The sequence below is a fragment of the Taeniopygia guttata genome, chromosome 2 (assembly GCF_048771995.1).
Source record: "Taeniopygia guttata chromosome 2, bTaeGut7.mat, whole genome shotgun sequence".
NCBI lineage: Eukaryota > Metazoa > Chordata > Aves > Passeriformes > Estrildidae > Taeniopygia > Taeniopygia guttata.
Window position 1 is genome coordinate 46,272,911 of NC_133026.1, and position 15,591 is coordinate 46,288,501.

The 15,591-nt window shown below is 42.0% G+C and overlaps 2 protein-coding genes and 1 long non-coding RNA gene across 9 annotated transcripts in view; 2 read left to right on the forward strand and 1 right to left on the reverse strand.

The window, feature by feature from the left end:
• Nucleotides 1–3,105, forward strand: part of BBS9 (Bardet-Biedl syndrome 9) — a 292,130-nt gene extending 289,025 nt beyond the window's left edge. The window contains exons 23-24 of one of the 3 annotated variants that reach the window (XR_012054621.1): nucleotides 2,279–2,483; nucleotides 2,982–3,105. Coding sequence is in view for 1 of the 3 variants with exons in the window: in XM_032747134.3 (XP_032603025.3) it covers nucleotides 2,279–2,430 (152 nt within the window). In the remaining 2 variants the exon portion in view is untranslated. Of the gene's footprint in view, nucleotides 1–2,278; nucleotides 2,673–2,981 lie in introns of those variants that run through there. The other 2 variants (XR_012054622.1, XM_032747134.3) reach the window with 2 other exon arrangements.
• On the reverse strand, nucleotides 504–5,565 carry LOC140682644 (uncharacterized). Its single transcript, XR_012054623.1, has 2 exons — nucleotides 5,265–5,565; nucleotides 504–4,726 (listed from the first exon to the last, which is right to left on the reverse strand). It is a non-coding gene; the product is annotated as an uncharacterized lncRNA (long non-coding RNA).
• The window catches only part of BMPER (BMP binding endothelial regulator), a 150,426-nt gene continuing 137,926 nt past the window's right edge, over nucleotides 3,092–15,591 (forward strand). For 2 of the 5 annotated variants that reach the window (XM_030266976.4, XM_072925836.1), the window contains exons 1-2: nucleotides 5,573–5,943; nucleotides 6,754–6,839. In XM_030266976.4, coding sequence (XP_030122836.4) covers nucleotides 5,829–5,943; nucleotides 6,754–6,839 — 201 coding nt within the window. In that variant the 5' untranslated portion in view covers nucleotides 5,573–5,828. Of the gene's footprint in view, nucleotides 3,230–5,050; nucleotides 5,209–5,572; nucleotides 5,944–6,753; nucleotides 6,840–15,591 lie in introns of those variants that run through there. The other 3 variants (XM_072925835.1, XM_030266978.4, XM_072925838.1) reach the window with 3 other exon arrangements.

The window sequence follows — 15,591 nt, forward strand, 5'->3', positions numbered from 1 at the left end:
AGAAATTCTGCTGTGAAGGAGACCAGCAGCAAGAGGAATGGACTCACGGGGTACGTTCTTAGTACATGAAGTGATGCTCTTACAGCGTCTTTGTCTTTTAGCAAAAGTGCAAGCCTTTGCCCTTCTGTGCTGGGAAGAGGCAGCTGCTTATCCACTGGATCCTGGCTGGAAGGAACAGTTTACTGTCACAATAAGCATATTTTTTATTTTGCAGAGGCAGGGGATGGGATAAAGAACTTTTCTAGTACAGACTGGGGGATCCATCCTCATCTGCAATCAATCAATTAATCAATCAATCTTCCATTTTATAGACTGTTTCTTGAGCATTCCTTGTTGCACTCATGAGGTAGTAGAACAGGCAGGCAAAATGCAGGGTTTGGTTTGTCTCACAAATTGAAACTAAAGTAGTACTTCATGTGCGCCACTCTTCCTGTGATTTCATTAGCTCTTATCCTTTATCAGACACAGCAGATGTTCAAGAGTAAATGTAACAAAAACCCACATAACTCACACAAAATAATTTTTATTATCTCTGTAAGGCAAGCTATTTACAGCAGTGAAATAATAGAAAGGAGTACCACCATATACTGCTTTACTCTGTTTGCTTGGCCTGTGGCCTCTGGAACAGCTTCTGCTGGGAATCCCATCATTGGGATGGCCTCAGCATTTCTGCTGTAATTTACTTCTTTTATTGTTGTTTTAGCATATTTGATATGGACCGCTACAGCAGTCTATTGTCTCTATATTGGAGCCATATTTTCTGCTGCACACAAGCATTTTTCAGTTCGAGGTATGGCTGGTGTTTTTATCCAGTTTAGTTTGTGCTGTTTGGTTGGTTTGCTTTTCTATGAATACAGATAATTTTGAATGCTTTTGCAATCAGAAGCTCCCTTTTGTAAGGTTTTTTTTTTTTTCTGAGTTCTTAGAAAATATAATTTAAACAATAGAAGTATGTAAGTATGACTGTGCCAGGACTTTCTATGTTAATAAACTTTTGTAATGCTGCTCATTATCTTTATCTTGCCACAAATAAATTAAATGTTTTGCATGTTCCAGGGGTTTATGGAAAATTGTCAAAATTATGAGTTGTTTGATAAAATTTATAAACATTTATGCAAGTAAGTCTCACTGTAAATTTTAGATACTTCTTGTACTTTCCTTTTATTTAAAGACTTTGACCATATGTGATTTTTAATCCTGTTACATTTTTAAAACCTGTTGGTGTGGTAACCTTGCTTGCATCCATTTAAGTTTCCTGAATATTTTGCAGAAGGGGAGCTTTGTCAGGAGCACCTCTTTGACATTATCAGGCCACTTTCAAGGTTTATTAACATCATCTCCTAGAGGAGAAGTGTCCATGCAAGAAATACTGTTTCTCCACACTGGTAGATACTCTTAACTTTAAAACAGAATTAAGCACTGAAATGAACGAACATGCAAAAACATTTCAAAGGCTGCAGCCCACTCAGTACTGAGGAATGAACTGCACACTCCCAGCTGCTCTCCTGCAGGAAAGTGCCATGTCTTCATCACAATCCTATGAGTTACTACTGAGCTTCTCAATTGCTGTGTGCCTATGCACCATGATAGTAAAACACTTTCCCAAATTACAGGTCTTTCTGCAACAATTTTTAGGGCTCAAGCTTTTCAGACCCATGCCTCCAACTACAGCAAATGTGTTCGCCCTGACCTTTGGTTTGATGGTGTAACATCTTTTGCAAGATGTTAATAACAATAGAAATGTGTAAGCTTGATCAGATATGGAAACCACCTTCACTACCTTGTAAATGCATAGTTGTTTAGCAAGCCAGAACTGGAAGCAGCAAGTTGTGCCAATTTACAGAGCCTTCAAGACAGTGTATATCTGGGTCATATTTTCTTCTTTATGCTGAGTCTCATAAACACAAAGAAACTGTATTAGAATAATGTATAACAACATAAAAGTAATAAAAGCAGGGACACCTGCGGTGTTGATGTACATGCAGCATGTTTATTGTACTCTTTCTTGCATGATAGGGAAAACCTAGGACAACATATGCCTGAGACCTAGAAAAGCGACTTCCCAGAAGAAAAAAAAAAGAAAAAAAAAAAGAACATATATGCTAAATTTAATGACTCATGGTTGCCTTCTGCCACATCTAGAACAATTCCCTAGCCCATGAAGAATGGGCCTCCTAGTGATTTACTTGCCAGTAAAAATAATGAAGAGAAATGTGAATGTGATCACTGTCTTCTTCATATTGCTGTTATTAACCTTAAAGCTTTGTTTTTCTTTTAGGATGGGTGCTGGGTGACCATGACATTCTTTTATGGCTGGCCACTGGGAAAGCATCCCTGGAGAAGGAGCTGAGCTACACACAAAGTTGTAATTGTGAGCAGCTACTGCTCCGTCAGCTGGAAGGGCCAAGGCTGACCACTAAAGAGAACTAATGAACATATCCTTTCAATAACAACTGATACCGTGTAATGCTTATACAAAAGAGGTAAGTGGTTTGGTGACATGACTTCTGTTTTAACTGCTGGCATAGCACAAAATCTCTGTATGTATTTGATAGCAGGACACCATTTTACAGTGTGATCCTCTGATTTTGCTGAAACTACCACAGCTTTGAATGTTGCTTGGAAAAATAAGTGCCTCTTTAAACAGGCATACAAAAGGAAAAAAAAAATAACCAACCCACCTTGAAACTTAACACAACATTACAATGAAAAAGGATGCTGATCCCTGATAAGGCAGGCTTGGGAGACTGGGTAAGGAAGAGATAAAAAGCCAAGCCAAACCTGTAGCACTGAGTGGGTGAAACTAAGGTGGGGGAGGATTAAGATGGCGTATTTCCCTCCTAGGCTGGGTTTTATTTCATGAGAGATTTAAATGAGTGATCTTCCCCTGTGATATGTCATCATTATCAATATCAAGGAAGCAACAAAGACTGCTGCTAAGGATGAGTGTCTCTCTCATCTCTCCTCTTCCCCGATGACAGAGGAGATAGGGAACCAGGGAGACTCGGAGGCAGCACCAGTCCTCAGCAGGCTCTTCCACTGGACAGCAATAGGCAGTGAACTGTGGAGTAGGCATGGTACAGGGAGACCTAAAGCCCCTTTTCAGGAGGTGCTTCAAGCAAGAAAGATGGGCAAATTCCTCGCCTCAGCACTACTGCTGCGACAGAAGATGCATAGATGGAGTGAGCTCACCCCATGGACAATGTTTTCATGCTGCACATGTTCAGAGGTAAGTTTCAGGCCTAATCAGTGTGTTGAAGGTGCTTCACTGATGATGACAATAGTTTCTTTCCATGGAAAAAGGAATCTGTACATATTGCTTTGTGACTGCTCTGCTTTAGTATGATTTCATGAAATATTTGTCTTAAGTGAATGAATTATGGCAGGGATTGAGTGTGATGCTCAGTTGTTGTCACCTCCCGTCTTCATTTTGTAAAGAACTCTCCTCTTTGCATTTTCCAGACTATTTTAGCATGCTCTCTGCTGTTACTTGGATGCCTGGATTGTTATTTGATGCCTTCATTGTGATTTGTGTTTCTCACACCAGGTGATGTTAATATTTAATGAATTTTAGACCAACATAAAGAGAAGATTCGAAGCATTTGATGATATAAGTACTCTCCTGTGGTGGTTGTCACTTAAGAAAATATCAGGGTAGATTTATTTTTCCAATAGCTGTTGCTTTAGAAAGGCTGTGGCTGCACTGTAATTAGAAAAGGGAAATGTAACCACTGATTACAGATAGAGAAGTAAGGAAAGGCCAGTTTACCAAAAGATTCAGTACATCTTTCCAGTGGAAAAAAACATCTGGGTGTGTGAAAATGTATTCTGAAGTAGTGCATAATAATATATACCTCTACAGGCTTATCTTTGTTTAATATGCATGAAAATGAAAAAATTATATTTCCCAGGGAAAAAAAAATATTTCCAGGTTACATGCATTGTACTTACATACTGAGTTTATAATGTATTATACACAGCATGGAGAAACTTTTGGACCTCACTTGTACTTTTAGGGAATATAAAACCCTTATAATGGCATCTAAATTATTCTATGTTCCTATGCAACTTCAACCTGTATAGTTTGAGGCTGGAAGAAAAAAGTAGGTTTCCCTTCCTTAGGGAGAGGGATTTTGATAGTGATGTCCAGAAGGTGATCGGTATCAGTTTTCTGTAGTCCCTCCCATAGGTGCAATTTCAGCTGTTTTAGGACTTTTACTTTCTACCCTAAAGGTAGGTGACAAGTTGTGTTGAAAGTGAGGTGTACATGTTTTGCTTTTTAGAGCAAACGTGTAGAATTTCAGAGGTCTTGGCTTTTGGGTTTTACTCTCAAAATTAACTTGCAAACCAAATTGTCTTGCATCTTACTGGGAAGTAAAATGTATTTGAAGCAGTCCTGTATACACCAGCCTGCCATGCACCTGATTTTTCACTATTTGTAAGCATTTTGGAAATCACAGCTCACATGCAGGCCCCAAAGAAATAAAATAAGAAGGTGTAGAAATATGAAAGCATTTTTCAGCTTGTTGTCAGACCAGTTAATTTCATTCAGGGTTCATTTCCCCAGATGAAACATCACAGTTTGAAAAAAAAATCGATTTGTAAAACAGGCTCGGGAAGATCTGTCACAGAAGAGTCCTGCCACACGCCACGAGTGTCATCCCATGTCGGTGATATCTATCGCTGACATTGCCCGTGTTTACACCTGGGATAGCAAAGCGTGGACCTGCAAATGGCAAGTGTTGAGGAGGAGCTGCAAAGGTTACACGGGGGAGCGACGGGCCGAGGGACCCGCTCGGCGGGTCGGGCTCGGGGAGGGACAGCGCGGCCCCGGGAGCTGCTCCCGAGCCCCGCGGCCGAGTCCGCAGCGTGCCGGGCTCCGGGCGCCCCGAGGGGGATTGGCAGCCCCGGAGCCGGGCGAGGAGGGCCGGAGGAGCCCCTGGGTGCGCGGCCGCGGCGGCAGAGGAGGCGAGGGGACATCAGCGGCCCCGGCCGGGCGGGCAGCCGGGGAGTGGAGCCCCTTCGCGGAGCTCCCGGCGGACAGCCTCCGACCCCTCGCTCCCTCCCTCCCTCCCTTCCTTCCTTCTTTCCCTCCTTCGCTCTCGCCGCTCGCTGGCGGCTGGCAAACCCTCCCGCAGCGCCAAGGGCGCTGACACAAGCCGGGGACGAGCCCGCCGGAGGCAGCCGGAGACGCCGCGCTCTGCCCAGGTACCCCGACCCTGTCCCGAAGATCTGCATTTCTTCCCCTGATACTCCTCTTCTACCTTTTCCTCCTCTTCTTCTTTCCTCCTCTTCTCCTCGATCCTCTCGCTTTCCCCCGCCCCTCCCGCAGAGCGGCCGCGGGCGCAGCCCCCCGACGCCGCTGCCGGGCCGGGAGGTGCTCGGCGGGGCCAGGGAGGGAGTGGCCGGGCATCTCCCGGCAGGGAAACGGGGTCTGGGGCTGGCAGCCTGTCTATGCGTGTGTGCGCCGGGGGGGAGGGAGGCATGGGGGCCGGGGGGTGCCGGAGGAGGGACTATGGGGAGAGGAAGGTATAAGAAGGGATGCGGGCAAAGGAGGGGGGTGATGGAAAGAGAGGGTGCGGGGCCGAGGGGCAGGCGCTGACAGCCGCTTTCCCCGCACCCGCAGTCCCCTCCCCCGGTGCCGCCGTGGGGTGGGACTCCCCGGCGGGCCGCGGTCTCCCGTCCTGCTCCCCACCCCCCCGCCGCTGCCCGGCGCCGGGGGTCGGTGCTGGGGCGGGCGTGCCGGGGGTGGGCGGGCTCCGCCACCCGACGGCGCGTCCCGGACGCTGCCCCGCAGCCGGCGGGTGGGCAGCGGCAGCCCCGGGACGATGCCGCGGCTCGGCGGGGGCTGGCCGGAGGCCCCGCGCCTCAACCCGGCCTCCGCCGCCGTCCTGCTGGGCGTCCTGTGCCTGCCCGGGGCGCCGGCCTCCTCCCTGCTCACAGGTACGGCGGGCGCGGGCTGCGCGGGGCCACCTGCGCGGGTGGCACTGCGCGGGAAGGGCGGCCCGGGGGTACCCGCGTGGGTCGGGGCAGGTGAGCACCGCAACCGTTCCTCGCTGCCCCCCAGAGAGGTTTTCTTGTTCGTTTTCTTCCTTCTCCGCATTCTCCCTGTTTCCCCTCGAGGGTTTTATCTTCCTGAGATCTGGGGCATGGAGGGAAATGCAGAATCAAATTCTAGCGCAAGCGAGGAGCCATTAGACTTTGAGGAGTGATTCCAGCATGACAGCATACCGACTAATCAGCATTAGCGTTGTAAAGGGTTTCCTAATTTGATTCTGCTTGACAGCCAGCCTGCTAATTTTGACTCATTTGCTAAGTGGTTGCCGTGCATTAAAAGGATGCTTGGTTTAGGGCTTGTGCTTGTCCAAGTCCTCAGAGTGCGATGGACAGCTTTCTGCTGATTTCAGTGAGCTCTGGATCTATCGTTATAGACATATCCTGCTTTGCATGGAGTACTCGTTATTCTCCACACGTCATCTGAGAGAAGAAAAAGCGTCCTTTGCTGTAACTGGGGCACAAAGAAAGTCTAGGTTTGTGCAGCAATAAAAGGCCACTCATTTCCCTGTTCTCTTTAGAATCTTGCAGAAATGCTGAACGTCCTTGCCTGATTAAATTGGGCAAATTACGGGACGGTTTAAAACTGAGGGCTAGGAATGGAGCAAGGATTAAATGTAGTGTGACGAGGATAGTTTCCAAAACTGTCGTGGTAAAATGAAATATGCTAGTATTTAAAAATTTTTATTTCTATTTCAGGATCGGTTGCAAAATGTGAAAATGAAGGGGAAATTTTGCAGATACCTTTTATCACAGACAACCCTTGTATAATGTGTGTTTGCCTGGTAAGTGTGTATTTCAGCTAGTAAGAACATCCTGACATGTAGTAAATGTAACTGCACAGAGAGGGGAATGTTTCAGATAATCAAATCTTGGGTGACTCTGTTGCCTTTATGTAACACAAGGTTATCTCAGAGCTGAGCTAATTGAAAGTAACCCAATACATGATCTGGCAATCATTTCTTTGACTTTAAAACCTGGGCACAAAGTTGTACATGACTTTATTTCAGGATGTTGTGAAGTTTACCATGTGAATTTGTGGGGAGAACTTTCACAGAGTTGAGGGTGCACCCAGAAGTCTTTGCTTGTAGCTCAGCAAAAAGAAGGAAAGGTAAGGTTTGGAAACGCTGCTGCTTTAAGCTCCCACCTGGTCCCTGTCACAATCCCAGTGGGTGAGGAACTCCACAAGGGTACAAGGTGAAGGCAGAACGTTGACTGTATGGGCTGTAATAACATGACAGTGAAAGGACAAGTGATGCTTTTGTCAGAGTGCTTTGCCTGCTGCGCTGGGAGTTCAGCAGTTAATGGTGTTGCTAGCTGATATACATTTTGGGGAGAAATATTCTGTTTCCTTGTCGTTCTGTTTCAGAGTTAAGCATTTTTGGGAGCAGTTCAGTTGGACAAGCCAAGGCCTAGGAGTTATTGTAAAACAGTCATTCTAAATAAAACTTCCTATGATATTTTTAAGTAAAAGCCATAAACCTTAATTTGCTGTTGAATTTAAAGAAAAGTATAGGCTAGAAAGCCCTATGTTTTGCATTTTGGAATTTACAGAGTAGCTGAATGTACACAACGTGTTCTACTTTAGGACTGAAATATCAACACACCCTCTCCCCCTAATATTATTGCTATTATTATTATTATTAGTCTATAAAAAATGTAAATAATTGTTTCAGAGTGCCTTTTAGAAGGCAATTTTGGCAACTGTAGGATCAAGATCATCTTGAGCCCCTCCAGGCTGATATCTGTCACTGCACTCAGTTCAGTAGATTTTAGGTGAGATCATTGATAACTTTTTAGGTAATATTGATAAAGAGTACCTTATTGATTTCTTCTGAGAAGAGTTGGATGGGAAAAAGAGGAACATAGGATGTGGCAAGTAAAGAAATCAAAGGGAAAACAAAAAGAGAGACGAAGCTGTGTTTTATCATGGATCACCTTCCCAAATATGTCTGCCACCACTTTTGCTAATGGAAGCTGGTGTTAACCAGCGAGGAAGCAATTTATCTATGAAAGAGCAGAAGTTCAGTCTTGGGCATCAGGGCAATAATGCATGAGGGTAAAACACTTGTATTTATAGATCTCTCTAGACCTTGGCTTTATTAAATCAATGAGCACCCTTTTAGTGTGCGAGCATGAAGAACTGCAAAAAGCATTGGATGTAAGAACTCTAAATCCCTGTGGTTTGCAGGGCTTACTTTAGTGAAATGGCAGCTGAGGGCATTTGGCTCCCTTCTGTGCCAGGAGAACACTATGTTTTATTAAGTGCACAGATGCCTAGTGAGTTACTGCAGTTACCTGCCCTGGCTACACTCGGTTTTATTTCTGCCAAAGGATAAATGCAATCTCTGTTTCTTGAGTTGGAAGCTGGGAGGCTTGGTAGAGGAGATGGAAAATAGTCTTGAGATACTGGCTTTAATGCTGTGCAACATCCAAAGCGTTGACTTATTGGACTGCCTATTGCTGAAATCTTTGTTTAGGCCTGCCACAAGGGAAAAGATCAATTTTAAGAGGTCTAGGAAAAGAGGAAACAAAAGAAAAAATGGGGTGATTTCTGACCAGGAGGGAATAGAAAACCAGATTGCCTTACATTCAACTAGAGATATTGATTGTTTAATAACAATTCAGCGAGGAACTTTTTCTGGAAGAGTGATCATACTCTTCAAGGGCAAACCTGATGGATGTTCATACGGTAAGAAGTGAGCAATTAAAAAGAGAGCTTGATCAGCTGTTACAGAAAGGAAGCAATTGCTGTTTAAGAGATGACAGAAAATTCAACAGAGGGCAGCTATATTAAATACACCAGTAAAGAGAGTCACTGAAATTGCAGATTGGATTATAGCATGTCTTCCTAAGTGCTGATGCATTTCCATGACCACAGGCTGCCATAAATAACAACACAAGTTATGGAAATCTTAACAGCTCTGTGATGAAGAGGAGTATCTAAATAACTCTGGATGCCCTATCCCCGGCAATGTCCAAGGTCAGGGATGGGGTTCCTGAACAACCTGATCTAATGGGTGGCATCCCTGTCCATGGTCAGGGGTTTGGAACTAGGTGAACTTTGAGGTCCCTCTAATCCAAACCATTCTATGATTCTATTAACTCTCTTCCAGGACTTTGCCCATCTCACAGATTAGAGGACACAGAACTGAAATGCAGGAACTGTATCATCAAGTGTTGGACAGAACTTTGCAGGCTGTCCTGTGGAGCACACGGATGCATCCTAGTAAAAGGGAATGAGAGGCAGCATAAGCAAAATGATCTCTGGCTTTCTCTTAATAGGCTAAATAATTTTGGAGGGTAAAGCAACAGGTAGTGCTCTAGGAGCACGTCTGGTAAACACTGGAAGTTCATGGATTATGAGTAAGTTGTAATAATGAAATGAAGACTGGAAAGAGCAATTACAAAATCAATTCCGTTTACACCACTGGAAAGTCTTGGCAGGAAGACTGAAACCAAAAGTTGTCTTTTCTCATTGATTAGCAGAGACAGGGTGAACTGATCTTCATGGTAGGAACATGAGCAGAAACAAAGCAGATAGAGCACAGACTGCTGTCTATGGACACCTCTTTGGTGGAAGTGTCTGTCTCTTGTTTTAGAATTTTACTGTTAACACAAACCCCTAAATCTTGAATACAAGAAGGATGTTAGTGGGGATCTCCTAGAGATAGCCAAGTTTAGCTACCAAACCAAATTTGCTCATTCTTGAGCACTTGCTCTAACATGTGGAAAGAGAAGCTGAGGTGATACAGAAGTTCACATAGAGGGTTGTGTGCTGGAGGTTTCATATATGGTGTGTGGTAAGCCATTCACTTCTGAACTATAGCTAATGCTTTCCAATAAAAAGGCACTGCACCCACAGTGAGATAGCTCTGCTTTGGATGTCCCTGCTTGTCAAAATGAAATGTGTTGGAGTGCATGGAACAGCTCTGATGCTGGCCTTTAATATAAGGAAACAGGTAAGACTAAGAATGTGTAGGTGTGTGTGTATGTGTACATAAACATTGTAATGCTCTGCATGCAAAAACTACCAGCTGAATAAGCCTTTATGGGAAAAGTCTCGAGTTCCCAAATTCATAATTTATATGTCTCTACTTAATGGTCTTAATAATGCCATAAAACCAGTAATTTTTAATATCTCTAAGACATCAGTTTCAATGTGAACTTCTACAATTATCACACTTTAGCAATGGCATAAACATGAGTGAATTTGATCTCCAAAGAACTTGTCATTATTACAGCTGTCTGCAACAAATGGCCATTTTGTTTTTGTCCTTTTAGAGAAAAACATCAAAGTCAAAGAACAGAATGTGGCTTATCCACAAGGAATTTAATGTAGGACTGATGAAAGCTCAGGTCTCCTAACTCCTGGTCTAATGGTTTGACTACAAAGACATTGCTTTTTACTTCATGCACTTCCACTTTGCAAGTCACAATCTGAACATACAAATTTTTTTCGTGTCTCTTGGACAAAAGGCAGGCTGCACAGATGTCAGGTTTTTGGTGTGTCTGCTCTCCTGAGCTTCTTCTGAGGCATGGATGGGCAAAAGACAAAGCTGTCTTCATGATCCAGAGGTTTGGGGAAGTATGCTTTACGACTTGCTATTGCTGTCTGCAAAATGCTGTTAGAGCCAGAGTGCTCTGGTGTTGTGCCCACTTCCACTCTGAATGCCTTGTGGCTCTGCATCTCCTCAGAGATGTACTGTCTCTGGAAATATAACATCCTACCTTGTTTTCCATAGGATTTGAGATACTGGAAAAGAGCAAAGAAGGCTGAAGGCAACCGAAAGTACCTGCTTTCAAATGCTTTCACCTTATATGCCATTAAACACACTGGAGAAAGTACTTAGAGCTGATGGGTAAAACAGATACACAGAAGTTGCACTGGAAAATTGTTTTTCTGATTGTGCCATGGCTGAGCATCCCATTGCAACTGTGTTTATAGCTAAAGACTTTTCTGATTAAAGGATGGGAAATGCTCTCAGCTGCAGCAAGTTGGGTATCAGATGTAGGTAAACACTGAAAGGAAATCCAAGACGTGATGGGCAGTTAAGTTAACCAAACCAATGAAGAAAAAATGTCAAAAAAAGGGAAACTATTACTTCAGATAATGGTGTGGCCCCTGACAGTACAAAAAACGTTAGCAAACCTATGATTATGACATTATGTCATACTTAATGGTCAACAGTAAAAATGTCTTAAGTCTTGTTGGCTTCTGAAAATCAAAGTAATGAAACTGTGGGTTATGAAGATGAGTGAAAAAAATTTGTGTTTTAGGGAACTAGTCTGAATTGGTAATGATGATTACAGATAAAAATACATAATCTTGATGGTATTCATAATGGAGTTATATTGATTCACTTTGAGAAATTGATTCCAGTTATTAAATGCTTTAAGACTGCAAATGATTATGGCTACACTACCTAATGAAAAAATTATCTTCTAAAATTATCCTCCCACATCTGTGGAAAAATGATTTTTTTTTTAAATCCACAGGAGCACTTTGCAGATTTTGTGCAGTTTGAGAAGCCCAAATATGTTGTGTATGACAATTTCATATCTTTTTCTGATATATGTGTAAGTTTTGGGCTGAAGATGGTGCAGGGATAAGTAAATTTCCGTTAATAGACCCAAACAAGGCTTCATAAATATGAAAGCCTAGAACATTTTGGTAAGTTTGGGACTTTTTGTATATTGAGGATTTTGAAATGTTAGGGGGAAAATGCTATTAACAGACCATTAAGGGAATTTTTGATTAGATTTCTTTTATTTGACTGTCATCATTTAAAATAGGCATGGAATATTTAAGTTCAGCTCTGGTACAAGTACGGTAAATGATCAAATTCAGTAGAGTTTTTGTTGGTACAGCTTTTTGGCTGGAAGGTATCTAACACTCAAAATAGAAGTAGGCTTACAACTGATATTATGGCATTTGCTTTCAAGAAATACGTGCTTCAACATACACGTGGAAAAGACATAAAAACGCTGCAGTCCATCGGAAATAGGTGAAATGAGAACCTGTGCATAATTATAGGGCAAGAATGTAAAAAGACCACAGAATCAACTGAGCCCGAGTTAAAGTTCTGAGTGCTGAGTTTTTTGAAGGTGAGATGAGCTCAGCAGTGACAAGGATGACAGGTGGTGGTGCCAGCGGTGGTGTGGAGAGCCATGTCATTTCATGCTCGTTTGTCATCCTCTCCATGGACCCTGAACACCTCACCAGAAGCAAGCAGGGATCCAAGAATAATGTATCCATTGGCTAGTGGTGTATGGAGTTTCAAAATGAACATACCAAAAATGCCAGTTGAAAAGGACAGGGTAGAAGTGAGGAACTGCAAAGAAATAGATAGGTACACCTCAGCTAATGTTTGCCATTGCTAGGGCTTTTAGAATTTTTTTGAAAAGAATTAATGATTTGAGTTTTTGTATGGTTTTTATGGGGAAAAAAGGTATTTTATTATCTTTTTTTTTTCACAACATAATTTAAAACAAAGTGAGTTCTGATTCAAAATGAGTTCAAGAAATAGCTGATAAAAGCCAATAGTAATCTTGACAAACCACATCTAAACCAGAGCCATTTTCCCCACCTTTTCTCTTCCCACCTTCCCTCATGCTTTTGCCTTAAACTTACCATTTGCACCTGAGGAGGGATAATCATATATCTCAACCTTTTATCACCTAAATCAGACCAGAAGGAAATAAATATGAGCCAGAAAGGATAACCAAGTGTTGAAAAGGTGAGAAAAGTTTGGAGACAGGAGCTCAGGAAGCTAGAAATCAGAACTTTGATTGCCGTAAGTTTCATTCAGCATGAAACAACATTCTATAGTTTAAATTTCTTCTTTTAAATCCAAATGAGCAGTTTTTTGCTCATAAAAATTATGCTAAATTTATCATTATAAGACCTAGTGTTCTGCCTAGCTTGAACTAATAAATTGGTGAAACCAAGTGCAAGCAAACCAAAAAGCTGAAGAAAGGCATTTGTTCCTCCCTGCATGCACACACACCCAGCCAAAAAGAAGCCCAATCCTAAAAACCATGTCCTCACTGCAGACTAAAGCAAAACAGCTACTAGATGTGCTGTGGTTCTTTACCTATAGATGAGCTGATTTCTGTGGCACAGTGCACAAGTTAAAAGCACGTAGCTAGCCTGAGAGCAAGTGTTTGACACATGTTCAGTGAAGATGGCAGTGTTCTAGTACATGAGGATTCAATTGTTGTTTCTTCAAGGTATAATGCAGCCCAGATGACTTTTAGTGGAGTAGTGCATATTAAAAACCAAACAAAAAAAATCATCAAACAATTCTTTCATACCTATTTTATTTAATTTAATTTCAATAGTTTACATACATCAGCTACAGAGTCTACCAAGACTGCATCTTCTTTCAATTTAAATATTCTTGGTCTTTATTACTGTATAATACAATCAGCTTTCTCTTCACCCACAAAAATAATAAACAGAGAGACAAAAAAACCTATGATACAGTAGTGTACTGATAGTTTTCACCCCCATATTACTCTAAAAGAGAATGCTTTTTTGATCGGTGCATGAAGGGTTCCTGAAACCCAAACATGCTCCAACATGATGAAAGTTTTATTAGTTTTTTTTTCCCCAAATACCAATGTATATGCAGTCTCTTAAATGAAAAAACCCAACAGCCCCAACCCCAAAAAACAAGCCCTGAAAACAAAAACCAGACATAACACTATGTCTGGTGCAGCAGGGTGTCCCATATGTGCTTTGTCATAGAAACTAAAGAAATGTATGCATGAATATGTATAAATATATGTGTATATGAAGGAGATATTGCAAGAGAGACGTGACTTGGATCAAGACCCAGAGGTGAATTGTCATTGCTTTGGGAGACCCTTCTGGAGTATGAGTCTGGTAGGCTCACCTGTACTTGTTCTTAATTCATGCAAAACACCTGTGAAACAAGAGTTTGACCTGCCTGACAAACTGTCTGTGGTAGAGGATGGTTACCCTGGCTTGATCCTTAAAGTTTTCTTCAGCAGTTTTGAGGAATGTTGAAGTCAGCTTAGTTCCATATACAGGTATGCCCACCCTGGTCAAGTGGTACCACATGCAATGTCTCACCTGATTTCCTCCTGTGGGGAATGAGCATGGATTGTATAGTATTGTTTATTGTGTCTGTGTCATCTGTGGACCTTTTGATGTCCACTTTCTGCACTTCATATCCAAGAGCTGCCTCAGACTGTGGCACATCCCTGCACAGGTATGTTGGCCTTTAGATCACTCTGACTCTACTTTGTCATGACAATTATTTTAGGGATGTGGTACACAGTCATATGTAACAGCTTATGATGAAGCCTTTCTGGAAATCTGCAGGCTGGAAGAAGCTATTTCATGTTGTTTTCAGACCACATGGGCTAGTGAAGAGTTCACTACTTGCACATTTCTAACTTAGTCAGCTGCACTGAGCAAATACACATATGCACACAGTGCTGAACTGATTATAGGTCTTGGCAAAACCCTCCTGGAAGAGAGCTGGTGATATGTCACTGTAATGATGATGAAGATCCAATCCATCACGTATGAAAATGAGATTCTCTTTGGTGTAATTAAAGGATCAGATATCTCAAATACAAAAGAATATGTATAAATAATACATGGAAAAGTACGAAGGGCACAAAAATGCCGTAAACTAAATGGAAAAATGTAATATAACTTGCAAATATCTTTGGAATGCGTCTACAATAAGCACAAAATGGATCAGTCTAAGTTAAGACACTTTTTTATTGCCAATAAGAAAAACATTATTAAAGAGCTGGTCCAATATCAAAATCGCATTTTAAAAGCATACAGTTACCAGTGTATAGTTTTTATTAGCTTTCAAGTTTCTTCCATTTAGTTGTTAATGGTCCTTTCAAGAGTTATGGTTCTGTAAGTCAATGGCTCACAGTGTCAGTACTTCTGCTCTGCTTTGTGCTGCTGTATAAAAAAGAGATATTTTTTCCCCACCAAATATCTGGTTTTATTTCCCCATCATGATTTAATAGAAAACTTTGAGGGAAGAAAAATATTAAAAAACAACCAAAAAAATCAAATGAAAATGCAACCTCTTTATATTGAGCTTATGGTCAAATAAAAGGCCATTGTAAAGAAACAAACCCAATATTACATAAAAGCTTTTACCTGTATTACTACTATTAACATGACTATCATACTGATACTTGCCTATAGTGTACCTAATATACTGGTGTGATTACTTCCTCTGAGGCCTTGTGGCCTCTTCATCTTATGCATTAAGCTGCAGCTAAAAAATTCCTAATCTGACAGTTTGGCTGATCAAGCTCTGTGCAGTGTTTTGTATCCAGCTGAATCAAGTGCTGAGCTCTGGATCCAAGTACAGCATGGATCTCATCCCTTATCATCCCCAGAAGCTGACCTTGTGTGCTGACACCTGAATTTAATATATTTTTGTCTGGCTCTCCATTTACTTATTAGACTTTTTTCCTGGTTTGTTTTTTTTTTTTTTTCCCCATTTTCCTCATGTCTAGAATCTACTTGCT